Here is a 15,397-nt window from a genome sequence, read left to right as displayed (position 1 = left end):
CATTTTACACCTGAAAAATAGTAAACGTCATGGCAATGCCCAGAATGCTGTAAAATATGTCAATATGATTATTTTAAATGTTTATGAAATTTTATGATATAACATTAACGCTAAAAGATATGATGCATGCTTGGTTTAAAAAAAAATTATTATTTTATGCATGAATTTTATAAAATGATGAAAATATGAAAGGTTGAAGAAAGTGGAGTAATTATGATTAATACGATGATACGATGATAGTTAAGGTCAAGGCTCAATTGACGGGTAAGAGTGTCGCTGATGTTCCCGCGACCCAGTACTGTGGTAATATGTAGATGAATCCATCGACCTTCAGCTAATAGAAAGTCACAATTAACGATCTGAATTCAACTAAAGAAAAATGTATATGTATATGATGAAAATGAATATGTTTATGATGATATGAAAAATGTTTAAGTCTATGCATGTTATGAAATGTTATTTTAAGTGAAATCATTTTCACTGTTTCATGTTATTGTATATGTATTACTTGCTATCAAGATTATGGTTTTCTGAGTCGTTACACTCACAAGGTGTGATGGATGCATCTGAGCATGATATTAATGTAGAGGGAGGTCTTGATGGTTGATCTTGATGGACTAAAGGTGCACATAACTCGATGATCAACTCTAGTTTTCGCAGTTATGATTATAAGTTTATGTTAAAGATTTTACACACTAAGGAAAATATGCTTTTAAAACTAAGCTGATAACACGTTGAAGTGTTCCCTCTGGGCTGATTGCTTCTTCAAAGCTGATAAGCATTATGTGTGCCATCTCTGTATTTTATCTTTTCACTCGTCAACTCTCATTTCGTCTTCACTGATCTTCGGCTTCCATTTATAGGCGTTTAGCTGAACTTACAGTGAGACTCAGTGAATGAATCCGTTGCAGTTTGAATTTGTCCTCCAAATAGATATCTGGAACATTTGGCTTTAAGCACTGCTGCAACGTCTCTTATTGTACCTTGTTCGTACAATAGCTTTTGTACCTTCGTGCACAGCTGGATTAAGCTTGTCGAATTTGCAAACTGGTTCGCTCCTAACTATTGTTCTGAACTGGTCAATTGAACTTGTCTGGAACTGGTGAGGTGAAATCAGTTGACTCGTCAGCTGAACTGATTTCACTGATTCAGTTGAACTGGTCAATTGGTCTATTTATCAGTTGAACACTTCATCAGCTGGTCGGGCTTCTGAAGGTCTTCTGTTAAACCACCTATCAACTGGACAATCGGTTGAACTGCTTTTGATACTTCAGTTGTACTGGTTCAGTTCAATCAATCATACAGTGAGACTCAGTGAATAAATCCGTTGCAGTTTGAATTTTTCCCCCAAATAGATATCTGGAACATTTGGCTTTAAGCACTGCTGAAACGTCTCTTATTGTACATTGTTCGTACAATAGCTTTTTTACCTTTGTGCAAAGCTGGATTAAGTTTGTCATATAGGCAAACTGGTTCGCTCCTAACTATTGTTCTGAACTGGTCAATTGAACTTGTCTTGAACTGGTCAGGTGAAATCAGTTGACTCATCAGTTGAACTGATTTCACTGATTCAGTTGAACTGGTCAGTTGGGCTATTTATCAGTTGAACACATCATCAGCTGGTCGGGCTTCTGAAAGTCTTCTGCTAAACCACCTATCAACAGGACAATCAGTTGAAATTCTCTTGATACTTCACTTGTACTAGTTCAATTTAATCAATCAGTTGGCACTTTCAGTTTGCGTCTCGATAGCTTCAGTTTAAGCTTGGTAGTTGATCAGTTTGAAACCTGATCAGTTTCAGTTTCTGTGCACTTAGGTAAACTCATTAGAAACCAATAAACAAGTTTTTTAACATCAAAATCAAGATTGCGAACATGAAATATTCCAACACCTCGTATGGTCCCCAGCCTCCGTTCCTCGATCACATCTCTAATAACCTTAAAAATAAGTTTTATGCATTCTGGTAGAAAAAATATTTTAAACATGTAAAAAATCCTACCATATTTACCAAATTCAATTATAATAAATTAATTAAAATACATAATAAATTTGATAACTTTCATGCATGTTGTTCACATGGAACTTCAAATTTTCGAGACGTTACAATATATTCCCCTTAAATTGAATTTTGTCCCTGAAATTCACTTATTATTGATAATCAAAAGTTTAGACTCTTAGTTCTAGTGCTCAAATAATCTACGCTTTCATTGTCCATGTAATGCCCGGTTACTCGTACAAATGATAATAAGGCGTTTAAGTCATTTAATATGTAGTTATTTAGCTCATTATGTTTTACATGTTGATTTAGGTGTGAATATGGTTTCTAGATTGTCCATGGTGTATTGAGAATGAATATGTGTTTAAATAGTGATAGTAAGATGTGTAGGTAGAAGTAGTGTAATGAAGTTGGTAGGAAATAAGATGAAAATATGGCAGTTTTGACGGGTTTTAGCATAATGATTAGAATATTTATCCAAATTATGTGAGGTCATAACCATTAGAAAGCTAAGATATAAGGTTACAACTTTCATGTTTTGAGTTTTGTCCAAATCATTGTGAAGACGAGCCAAAAGCGCCCCGAAGTGTGTCGTGTGTATCGTCATTCCTAAAATGACACATTCTGGTAGATTGACCATAATGTTTTTCTCATACCTCCAAATGATATGAAACCAATTGGAGATTGAGGCCAAGACATAGGGCTACAACTTTCATGTTTATCACTGTTTCAAAATATGTAGGGAAGAGACGTTTCTGGAGCGATCTTTAACGAACTTGTGCGCAGAGGCATAATGTGTGGCGCCCGAGCGGTAAGATCTTACCACCCGAGCGCCGGTGCACGAAATTTTCATATTTTCGACATAATGTTCCGCGCTCGAGCTATAATATCTTACCGCCCGAGCGCTGCCTTGCATATAAGAAGATAAGTTTAGAAATCTTTAAGCTTCCTCATCACTCCATCAACTTCCTAACAGCAAAGAACTCGAAAGAACTCCAAGAAATCTTCCTCCAAATGCTTTCTTCCTCCTCTTCTTCATCATTTTGAAGCTAGTAATTAGTTCTTCATCACAATAGCCTCCTAGGGTGGTAATTATTCAACTCCTTAATGGTTGTTTCACCTAGTATAGACATAGAAACTGAATTATTGATATATTTGATAGTATAGGAGTGAGGAACATCGTCTCAACCCAGTATTTGTACTCTTTGTGTAGAGGCCCGAAATTCGTATTTGAAAATTTGCGGAATAATTTAAAATTTTTCTTTAAAAATAAATAACTTGCCTCATTCATAAAATAAACTGATAAAAGGTTTACTGTTAAAATAGCAGCGGAAGTATATATATGTTTTTCAAAACAACAACTTAAAATAATTCATCGTGATAAAAATGTTTGAGCATAAAAATAGTAAATGAACTGAAGCATGAGGTCCACGGGTTCCTACTACTGCCGACCCAAGATGGCTCACTGGTCCCCGCCCTCGGTCCCGACCTCATCAGTACCTACAACAATCAAGTCTAGTGAGTCTAAAGACTCAGCATGCATATATCGTGAATAACAAGTAAAATATATATCATAAAATTTCATGCCATGCAAAGATATCATATCGTAAAGCGTAACGTGAAAATCGTGTCATGAATAATTATAAATACGTGCATAACTGAAAATCGTACGTAAAATGTTTGCTCATTAGAGCCCTGTCATAAAATAGCATATCATAATTTTCTGTTGAGATTATGTTCTACGCAAGTGGCCCATAACATGAACTGAATCGTCTGATAAGACTAAACCTCAGTATACTGGACGGTAGAGATCATCACAGCCCTTGGACTGGATTTCCGTACCCATACGTGAACATGAACCGGTCAGTAGCCACTGGATGAAGTAATAATCCCAGGAGTGTGAAATGGCCACAAGACATATCGCATTGTGGGGACCCGGACGCTAATCATCTTCTTAATCATCTTTGGGATTTAATTATCAATTAAGATAAACAGGGTCTAAAAATTTTTATTTTTCTTTTAAAATGCGGAAGGTAATGGAATCAATCTATTATACAAACCAGTATAATAATACAAATCTTGCACAACATGCTTCTAGTTCAAACTAATCTAAGGTTTAACTACTAAATTTCAAGTATTAAACCAAGTCTAATCAGACTCGCCTCCGCTCTCTTCGCTTTACTCAAGGCGTCAGCAAAATGATAAGGTCGCTGCATATTCATCAATGCAACTATCTCCGAGTTCAATCCTCTGATGAACTGATCCGCTACAGCTTCATCATTCCCAATTACATGAGGAGCAAAACGCAGTAGAGTAGAGAATTTCGCAACATATTCTTCAATATTCAGTTGGCCTTGTCTCAAATTCTCAAATTCTGCTTTCTTGTCCTCCCGGTACGAAACTGAGAAAAATCTTCGATAAAATTCAGTTCTGAATATTTCCCACGATATCACTGTACCTCTCTGTTCTAGCATTCTTTTACTTGTAATCCACCAACTCCTGGCAGTCTCTCGTAACTGGTGGAATATCAGTTTAATTCTATGCTCATCTGAATAATCAAGTAAATCAAACAGTATTTCTATGTCATCAAACCAGTTCTCACAATCTTCAGACGTCTCGGTACCACTCAGAATCGGCGGCTGAAATAACTGAAATTCTCTCAACTGTATTTCCATCTGAGTTTCTGATACATCTATCTGTTCAGTCGAAGTACTACCCCTTTCTGGAATTCTCCGTGGAGGTATATCTGCTTATCAAAACATTAGCACTCAAATACTACAAATCTGTTCCAATCTTTCTCTGATCATCTTACTGCTGATCATGAATCAGATCTGATTCATACTCAATAATACATAATACCAACTCAAATCAGATAATCAGGTAACCATATATTTCAAAAAACATAATCTCATGCTAGCATACACAATGTAAATCAACATTAACATAAATCTCATGCTAGCAATCACATGCAAGGAAAGAAAACTCAATCTACCCCGCTCATTCTCTTCTATCTCAGTCTAAAGGATCTATCACTCTGATACCACCTGTTGTGGGGACCCGGACGCTAATCATCTTCTTAATCATCTTTGGGATTTAATTATCAATTAAGATAAACATGGTCTAAAAATTTTTACTTTTCTTTTAAAATGCGGAAAGGTAATGGAATCAATCTATTATACAAACCAGTATAATAATACAAATCTTGCACAACATGCTTCTAGTTCAAACTAATCTAAGGTTTAACTACTAAATTTCAAGTATTAAACCAAGTCTACATCCAAGTCCGGAATCGCCACTCTAATCTCGATCTCTCATCATCTTCTTGACCCCGATCTTGTCTCACCTGTTGTCATGCACACATACAAACAAGACAACAGCCGGATAACTCCGGTGAGAACAAATCCCAGTATAAATAATGTATACATGCAGTTAACTGAATTAACATAAAAGCATGAATTATATCTTATCACATGTAGCATAATCAAACAACATGTATCAATACCAATCTGTAAATAACATCTGAATTGTAATCTACGAAACATAAATCAATACAAATCTGTAAATCAAGTTCTAGTCTCGATATCTAAGACTCGACTCATCTCTCATTCTGATCTAGGGATCCCGATCTAATTTAGACTTTGGTATGCTGTATCGAATGTCTACAATAGACGTCGATCTACATCTAAGCTCATCGATATACCGTAAGTCTAGAGTCTACGCGGTTCTGACAAAGACTCAGCGGTTCTGCTCTAGCTAGGCTTATCTGCCCTAGACTCAAACTCTGGCTCTGGCTCTAATATAATTCAATAGACTACACATATCAATCTGATAATCTTCAAATATCAATGCAATAAAGTAAAGTATGTGATTTTGGGAAACTCAAGTCAAACCTAACTCGAGTTGTGCAATCCCGAATCAACATTTATTTATACCTTTATCTTCACGATCTGATGAAGACGAAGTATTAAAGTCAACTCTGTCCATATCCAATCTGATAACGACAATCATATAAATACCATATCAGTATATAACTCAATACAAGACCTGTTCTGATCAATACTCAAATCGGTATATAATCTGATCCATATCTGAACAAGGTACAATCTAATTCATATCAATGATATCACGATACAATCGAAATCATTACTGAATCTGATCAATCTCAATCAATACTGAATCTGATCAATATCAATCTACTGATGTTTTGACGGCATAACAATACAGTGACGATAACCCCATCTATCTCAACATCACAGATATAATACCAGTATCAGTATAACTCATAATCTGAATAATAACACAACTCTGATATAGAATCTCAACTAAATCAACTCTGAAATTCATAACAATTTCATAAACAGTCTATTCTTTAATCTGACTTCGATTCTATGATGTCTAACATGTCAAGAACATCATATATGAATTCCATTTAATTCTGACAACATCATAATTTCAGAACATGTCTAAACGTAACAAAACTTACGTCCAGTTGTAGCCTGCGTCGCTAGGAACTCGGTACCGAAGTCGGATTCAAAATCAGACGGACGGATTTTGCACAAAATGCGTAAGGATTTTTGGAAATTTCCTCGCTTCTCTCTCGATTTCTTCTGCAGATTAACGTTTGTATGTGTATATATATATATATACAAGTTCATGCAATAAGCCAAGTGGCAATCTTACGTTTTGCATGCCACGCGCATATGCGCGCCCAAAATCCGCGCATATGCGCCGGAAGCACTGTCCGGCTCCTAGACTGCTCGTGCATATGCGCGCACTGACATCGCGCATATGCGCGAGACCTACTGTCTCCGCATATATCCTGCACATCGCCTCGCGCATATGCGCGACTCATCTCCGCGTATATGCGCGAGACTCTCTGGAGTCACTCGCATAGGCTTCACGCATATGCGCGACATCTTCCGCGCATATGCGCGAGGTCTTCTGCCTGTTTGGTGCATGTGCACGCAACCGGTCGCGCATGTGCGCCGATGCTACTGTCCTCGCACATCCATTTTCACACGCGATCTCATTTCGTGTCTCGGTTAGCCCTTTCGTAATTATCTCGATTAAAAATCAATAATCGTATTAATTATTGCCAAATCATTTCAAATTAATCTCAGATTACGGTAATCAAATTCTCGGGCCTTACACGCATAAATCTCAAAAATAAACTTTTATATTTATGCACGTAATATAATTAAATTCCTGAGTTATTTTACCAATTGGGTTGGATCGTTCCCAGGCTCGCTGTGACCTAATTCTAACATGAAAACATGCAAATAACTTGACTTGACCATGCAATTAACTTATCTTGACCAACGCTTCAAAATCGAACTAAAAACGAGGCTTTTACGCCCAACAAACTTAATATTTAACCATGACTTCGTACCAACCCGAACCAACATTGAACCATCATTTAGTCATGATTAAAATACACCTAAAATACTGGAAAATAATTACCAAGGGCTGCAATACACGAAATTTGTGCATGGAGGCCAAAATCATGAAACGCTCTTTCGAGAGTCACTTTGGCACATTGCACCGTAAATTTTTGTACGACCTCTAAACTTAACCAAATCACAAACGGCCAAAAACATGACCTTCTTAACTCAATAAGGTACTGTGCAGTCCAAGGCCATAGGCTAAAAGCCTACCGAGAACTCAGACAACGCCTCTGAACCGAAGCTAAAGCTGCTGTCCAATAGAATACAGCAGCAGCTCTTGTGCTTCCGTGTTTCATTTTCGAGACTATCGGCCATTGAGGCTTGAACCACCAGCCAGAGCCTCTTACCAACATCCTAAGGAGTGACTCAGACCATGGCTAAGGGATAAAATCCAGCCACAACCCAAGCAAAACCGTAGGACAACCCGAAACTCCCACCCGAGGAACCATGCTGCGCCCGTGGGGAGTATTGCTGAACTTGCTGTCTTCTCTCATTATAGTGGCCATGTGATCGACCATGGCATGATCTAGACATCATGAGGCATTGTGTGAACCATGGATAAGGGCTAAAAAGCCAACCAATATCCACACCAATCCTCAAAACCGAAACTACTCACACAACTCGAAAAAGAAAGAAAACCAAGGGACTGTCTTGTTTTGTTTTAAAACCGATGGGACTATGAACCAAGCCATGAAAGGTCATCTTGGTCACATCCTAGACATGCTAGGGAAGTGTTCAGACCGTGGTTATATGCCATAGGCCAACCAAGATCCGAACTCTCCCTTAAACAACCAAAACCGAAACTTTGAGAGACAATTCTACACTAGGGGAATGTTGCTGTAATTTCTCAATCAAACGTGCATGGGGCTTGAACCAATGGACCAACATGGTCCTAGTACACCCTAGTACATGCCTAGATGCAGCCTTGGGTGCCTGGAAGCGAGCCAAACCCTGAAACCATCAAAAACATCAAAACCGTGAGGTGCACAAGTGAAGGGCCGAAAATCTGCACAATGTTTTTCGAAAGTTTCTTGACATGATTTCGGTTTTGTCATGGATCAAGCACATGTAATGATTTAAAAATAGATATATAACTTGATTGAAGAGCAAAGAAATAATATAGACATGCCTTGGATTTGTTTGAAACGAAAACAAATCAATTACGACGACACGGCGCGGAGGAGACGGAGTTGCTTTGCTTTCTACTTTTCTCTCTAGAAACTCACGATTTTTCTCTCAAATTTAATCTGAATTTCGAGAATGAGGAGGGAGAATGGAGGCTAGGAATGAAGGGAAAGTCTACAAATAAAATAGGATAGAATGGCAAGATCATATCTTTCTATCCTAGAGTTTTAGAGATAAGGAAATGGGGTGTGATATCAAGGGATTTGAGAGGGATATGGGAGAGGTATTGGCCGAATTTTAGTCTAGGTTCAAGGTGGAATATTGCTTAATTATAAATTACTAGGTGATTAAAAAGGTGGGGGAATTATCTTCCAAGAAAAGAATAAGGAAAGAAATAAAATGGTGAGTTGTCAAAACAATTTTTGAATTGCTAAGGGGGCCGAAATCTTGCTTATCAAATAAGGATAGATAATTGCTTAATTAATAATTTTAGTTGATTAAAAGGTGAGGGGTTATTATGTCAAAAAAAAAAGATTAAGGAAAGATATCCATGAAAATGAGTTGTCAAACTTTTAAATCCTTTGAAGTGGGGTGGCCGAAAATTGCTATTAAAATGGTGTAAAATAATGTTTAATTATTGAATTTTAAATCTTTAAAGTTTTATATGCCCCTTTAGGTATTTTAGTGAATTAATAAATTAGTTTAGGATGGTAATTGTCTTGCATGCATGGCTAATTCTTTAAATTAAATTACTAACATGTTAAGTTGAAACTCCTTAATTAAAATAAGCCTAGATTAACTTATCTCAATAGGTCACATATTTTAATTTAGGCTTTTAATTAAATTATTGGACATAAAGGAACTTATTTACTACTAACTTCAATTAATTAATTAAATCCCTAAACTTTCTTTTACATTAAAATAAATTATTATTTATCTTAAGTTAAGTCTAGGAATATTTTCTCATTATTAAAATTTATCTCATTACTCCAACTCCAGTCCGGCCTCACTTATTTAAATGAAAAGATAAAACTATACTCATGCGATTTAAAATAAATAATCAAGATTAAATAACTTTAAAATGCCTTAAAAAATAAAGAAATCATTTTTAATTTAAATACTAGAAATAATGCATGGCTTATACGTAGTCTGGTTTAACGGGTTTTACACTTGGACTGTAAGTTGGCATGTTCTTGAATTAATACATGAGTAATATTATGAATTCCAAATGCTTCCCATTGTTATTGATATATGTACATTGTTAGTATGTTTAATGATGAAAACATAGCACTGTAGTCCATTGTTATGTATTAAATATGAAAGAAACTCATGAATATTGAAGATAGGTGCTATGTCATGAACATGAACATGAACATGAAAGGAAAATGACTGATTTTTATATGATATAGAGCTTGTTGACATCATGGGAGGTTTTAAGTCCACCAAACCTATTGTCAATATATGTTCATGGGGCGTGGGGTTGCCAAAGGTGCTCCCTGACGTTCAACACAGTAGTAGCTGTATAATAAACAATAGTACAGGTCAACTAATGAGGCTCAAGTACAAACATAAACATGAATATACGGTATGATATGACATTGCTTAAGTTTTATTGTTGATCACGACTTGATATGTATGTTCTTTCTATGCATATTGATACGTATAAGTTCCAACCTATTGCATTTTATAAACTCACGTAGCACATATATTACAAGATCAGGTAATGAAGATACATAGGATGTCGGTTCGCAAATGGATGCTTGTGACGTGCCTCACCTCGACAAGAACCTAGACATCTTGGTATTGCTTGAGTTTTGGCTTAGACGTGGCTCACCTCACATATATATTGTAGTAAATGTCATGTTAGGGTTTGAAACAAGTTCCACTATATGTATGATGATACAATGTATGTTTATATATGAGAATATGTTTATAAGTGTGTATATATGGTATTGCTTGAGTTTTGGCTTAGACAAAATGTAGGGACATAATGCCAAAATTTTTATACACCGTCAAGTGATGCCCCTTGTTTGAATTACTTCATCATTTAGATATAACATTCAAATCCTATTTTGATTATGGTAATCATGTCAAGTATAGAGTAAGGATGTTACATTTTAGTTGGTATCAGAGCCTAGGGTTCTTCGACAGGGAAGACACTGCACTTCATCCATACATGGGGAACTCGGCAAGTAAGTATCTTTGCATTCCATAGTTTATGCTAAGTTATATGCTTTTACGTATCCTACATGTAGTTTTAGATAAACGACGATGCCACCTAAACGTAAGGTACATGAAGGAGAGTCATCTAACGGCAAGGCCCCAGCAGTCGAGGGTGAAGGCAGTGCGCCACGACCCATAGATGATTTTGCTCAGCTGCTCCAACAACAAGTGAAAAATCATGGGGAGAAAATACAACAATTACTTAAAATGCAGCGGACAACATGAGTAGGCACAAGTACAAGCCATGCTACCCAGACAAGGGTCCTGTTCAGACAGATGTATATGATCGTTTTCGACGTCTGAATCCTCCTGAATTTATGGGAAGCACCAATCCGGCAGTAGTAGAAGAATGGATTAAGTCATTGGAGTCCATATTCTCCTACCTTCATATGGAAGATGTTGACAAAGTAACTTGTGTCATCTTTAGGTAAAAAAAAAAACATGCAAGAATATGGTGAGAGAGTGAAAAGGTGGCATTACCTGCTATACCATTGACATGGGATACATTTAAATCCATGTTTTACATCAAATATTTTAGAAAAGATGTACGAGCCAAGAAAGCCAGTTATTTCCTTAATCTGAAACAAGGAACCATGTCAATGACTGAATACATACAACAATTCGAGGTTGGAGTCCAATATGTACCATATATTGCACAGGATGACGCAAGTAAGGGCGAACACTTCATGCAGGGACTTCGCTCTGAAATTAAACGAGATGTACGGATGTCGAAAGTTGTTACCTATGAGGAGATAGTGGAAAGAGCACTTATGGCAGAACAGAATGAACAAGATATTGACAGAGACAGACAACAACGAAGGCAGCAGTACTTTCGAAGGAACCAAGCAACAGGACAAAGCAAAAAGACTGATAGTAAAGGTACTCAACCAGAGGAACCCTGTGGTAAGGTTCCCTCTCCACGTAAAGAACAAGACAGACAACCTTGTCCTAAATGTGGCAAACTCCATGGAAATGAATGTATGCAAGGTTCCACTATTTGTTATCATTGCAAAAAGCCAGGGCATCTCGCCAGGAATTGTCCAGAAAGTTCTGAGAAAGAACAGGGACGCCTTTTCTCCATGACCAAAGAGGAAGTGGATGCGGATACATCGATGATCACTGGTATATCCTTTATTTCTGGTATTACTGCTATTGTTTTACTAGACTCAGGAGCCACGCATTCCTTTATTTCAGAATCGTTTGTAAGGAGACTGGGCATTACAGCAAGTACAATAGAGACACAAATCGCCACAGCCTTACCTTCCGGGCAAGAATTACAGACATATCAGATTGTGGGAGGGTGTCCAATATATGTCCAAGGCCATCAGATGTATGCCAATTTGATAGTTCTGAACATGACTGATTTTGATGTGATACTGGGAATAGATTGGCTCTCGAAGTACAGAGTTTCTATTGAATGTGGCATGAATATTATAAATTTTGCACCAGTAGGAGCTGAACCATTCACAGTAGCAAGTGCATGTATATCCTTACCTCTTTGGATAATCTCTTGTATGAAGGCTTGTAAATTACTACAGAAGGGGGGTGTCAAGGATATTTAGCATCTGTGTTAACTATTGACTTACCTATTCGTGAATTAAAAGATACAGATGTTGTTTGTGAATTTCTAGAGGTATTTCCTGATGATGTAACAGGCTTACCCGCAGATAGAGAGATCGAATTTGTGATTGATGTTGTGACGGGAACTCATCCGATCTCAAAAGCCCCTTATCGATTAGCCCCTATAGAAATGAAAGAATTAAAAGAATAGTTACAGGAGTTGCTTAATAAAGGGTTTATTAGACCGAGCTTTTCACCGTGGGGTGCACCTGTTTTATTTGTGAAGAAGAAAGACAGTACCCTTCGTCTATGTATTGATTATAGGGAGTTGAACAAAGTGACAATCAAGAATAGATATCCACTCCCCATGATTGATGATTTGTTTGATCAGTTACAAGGAGCTGCTATCTTTTTGAAGATTGATTTACGATCAGGATATCATCAACTAAAAGTAAGGACAGATGATATCTCAAAGACAGCCTTCCGAACGAGGTATGGGCATTATGAATTTCTTGTAATGCCATTCGGACTAACGAATGCGCCCGCTGCTTTTATGGATTTAATGAACAGAATTTTCAAGTCATTTTTAGGACAAGTTCGTGATTGTGTTTATAGATGATATTCTCATCTACTCACGAACTGTATAGAAGCATCGAGAACATCTGAAACTAGTTTTGCAGACTTTGAAAGATAAACATTTATATGCTAATGGAAAAAATGGGAATTTTGGCCTGAACAAGTAGCATTCTTAGGGCATATCATCTCAAAAGAGGGCATACCTGTGGATCCAAGCAAGATTGAAGCTGTTAGTAACTAGCTATGACCAACTACTGTTACTGAGATACGTAGTTTTCTTGGGTTAGATGGTTATTACCGTCGGTTTATAGTGGGATTTTCTAAAATAGCATTGCCTTTGAATGCTCTAACACGAAAAAATGTGAAATTTGTTTGGAACGAAGCATGCGATCACAGTTTCCAAGAGTTAAAGGCAAAATTGACATCAACACCGGTCCTTGCTATACCAGAAGAACCAGGAGATTTTGTGGTATACAATGATGGTTCGAAACAAGATTTAGGAGCAGTTTTAATACAACACGGGAAGGTCATTGCTTATGCCTCAAGACAATTGAAAGAATATGAAAAGAAAAATCCCACACGTGATTTAGAACTGGGAGCAGTGGTATTTGCGTTGAAAATATGGCGACATTATCTGTATGGTGAACGGTATGAAATATACACGGACCACAAGAGTTTGAAATATTTATTCACGCAAAAAGAACTGAATGTGAGACAACGACGTTGGTTGGAATTTGTGAAAGATTATGATTGTGTTATTAATTATCAGCCAGGTAAAGACAATGTTGTTGCAGATGCGTTAAGTCAAAAATCCAGTTCTATTTCTACGATGCAAGTACAAGAACAAATTTTATTGAATTTACAGAACTTAAAGATTGATGTTGTAATATCCAAGCTTGGTGAACGGTACGGTTTAAGATTTCTTATGTTTATGGACTATTTGGTTAAGTTTAAGTATAGTTTAGATGTTAACAATTTGGATTTATGATTTCTAGTATTGTGGAATATAGATGGTGTGTAGTCATAGTGTAGCGTCGTTACGATTTAATTCATGATAATTTTTATGTTGAGCCAATTGGTATGAGGCCAATTGTAGTGATTAGATAAGACATAGTGGTGCAAATTTCATGTTGAGAGTGTTGTCAAATTATGAGGAGAAGTGACGTTGCGATTCGATTTTAGTTGCAAATAGTATATTGTTGGCTACAGAGGAGAGTGCACCCGCGGTCCAATAAGCAGCGCACCTGCGGTCGTTCCTTTGGATTTTCGGAAGTGGTTCAGTAATCCTATCGCACCCGCGATAAGAGGAGTAGCGCACCCGCGGTGCGTGAATAGTAAAGTCGTGTTTTCGAGATTTAAGTGATATAATACAAGGGTTTGCTCATATTTCTCTCATTCTTTCCTCACTTCTCGATTTATCAGCTCAAGGAGAGCTAGGGTTCTTATTTTTCTTCTTTTATTTCTTTGATTCAAGCTCCTAGTTGGGTTATTGAAGTGAGAGCAAGATCATTTTGGGTTCAAGGAGCTAAGGTAATCTTGTGGCTTTAGTTATTTCTTGGTTTTTGGTGTTGGGGGAATTCATGGAATGTTTGATTGGGTTGGTTTTATGGTTTTATGGTATGGGTTTGTGATTATTAAGTTGTTGATGATTCAATTCATGGTTTATTGTTGTAGGATTTGTACCAAGAGATTAGAATCAAGCTTTCCATTGGTTGTAAGTGGAATTCATTTCTTGTGCTCACATGAATTATATGTATTGTATTTCAATGGTTTTAATACGGTATTCCCTTTCATTTGATTCATGTTATGTATAGATACACTTTGTTGTATATTAGAGGTTTTTATATGTCTCAATTGTATAAAAGGGAATGCAAGAGAAAAGAGTCTTCAAAGTGTTTGATTTAATGTCCAAGAGAGAATTCAAATGATTTATTGGATTGATAAAGAGATAGACAGAGATTGCATGCAATTAGTTGATCAACGACCATAGGCTTATATCCCAACAGAGCAATCGATTTATATCGATGGGATATAGGTGCAGAGGCAGAGATACTATTGAAATATCAATCCATCAGAGAAAAGAGAAATACCATCGTTATGTTCATGTTCTATTATATTATTCATGTTTAAAGAGTTAGATGGTATTTAATGGTTTCAAAGTCATGTTTTATAGAGTATGATATGTACATATTGTTATGTAAGAGTTTCACTTGCTGAGTTTTATACTCATTCCAGTTATTTCATGTGATGCAGATAAGAGTGACGAGCCAGGACGTTGATTGGAGCCGAGGTCATATGCATACAAGAGATGGAAGGAAGAAAGATATTTTGTTAGCTTTTGACCTGATCAAAAATGATATTTTGTATTTTGATGCAACTCTTGATTGATCATATATATAATTTTGATTGTAAATATTTTATGTCAAGAAAATTTTAAATCCTTCTTCCCTCCAAGTAAATTTTTAATATTCCG

At 36.6% G+C, this 15,397-nt stretch overlaps 1 protein-coding gene across 1 annotated transcript; it reads left to right on the top strand.

The window, feature by feature from the left end:
• Positions 1 to 11,009: 11,009 nt before the first annotated feature.
• LOC142550090 (uncharacterized) lies at positions 11,010 to 13,727 on the top strand. The gene is made up of 4 exons (XM_075659328.1): positions 11,010 to 11,215; positions 11,327 to 12,187; positions 13,198 to 13,572; positions 13,694 to 13,727. The coding sequence occupies exons 1-4, from the start codon at positions 11,010 to 11,012 to the stop codon at positions 13,725 to 13,727; spliced, it is 1,476 nt and encodes a 491-aa protein (XP_075515443.1).
• Positions 13,728 to 15,397: the final 1,670 nt, after the last annotated feature.

The sequence above is a fragment of the Primulina tabacum genome, chromosome 6 (genome assembly GCF_025594145.1).
Source record: "Primulina tabacum isolate GXHZ01 chromosome 6, ASM2559414v2, whole genome shotgun sequence".
Lineage (NCBI taxonomy): Eukaryota > Viridiplantae > Streptophyta > Magnoliopsida > Lamiales > Gesneriaceae > Primulina > Primulina tabacum.
The sequence above is the reverse complement of the archived record's forward strand: the minus strand, read 5'-3'. Positions and strand labels throughout refer to the sequence as shown.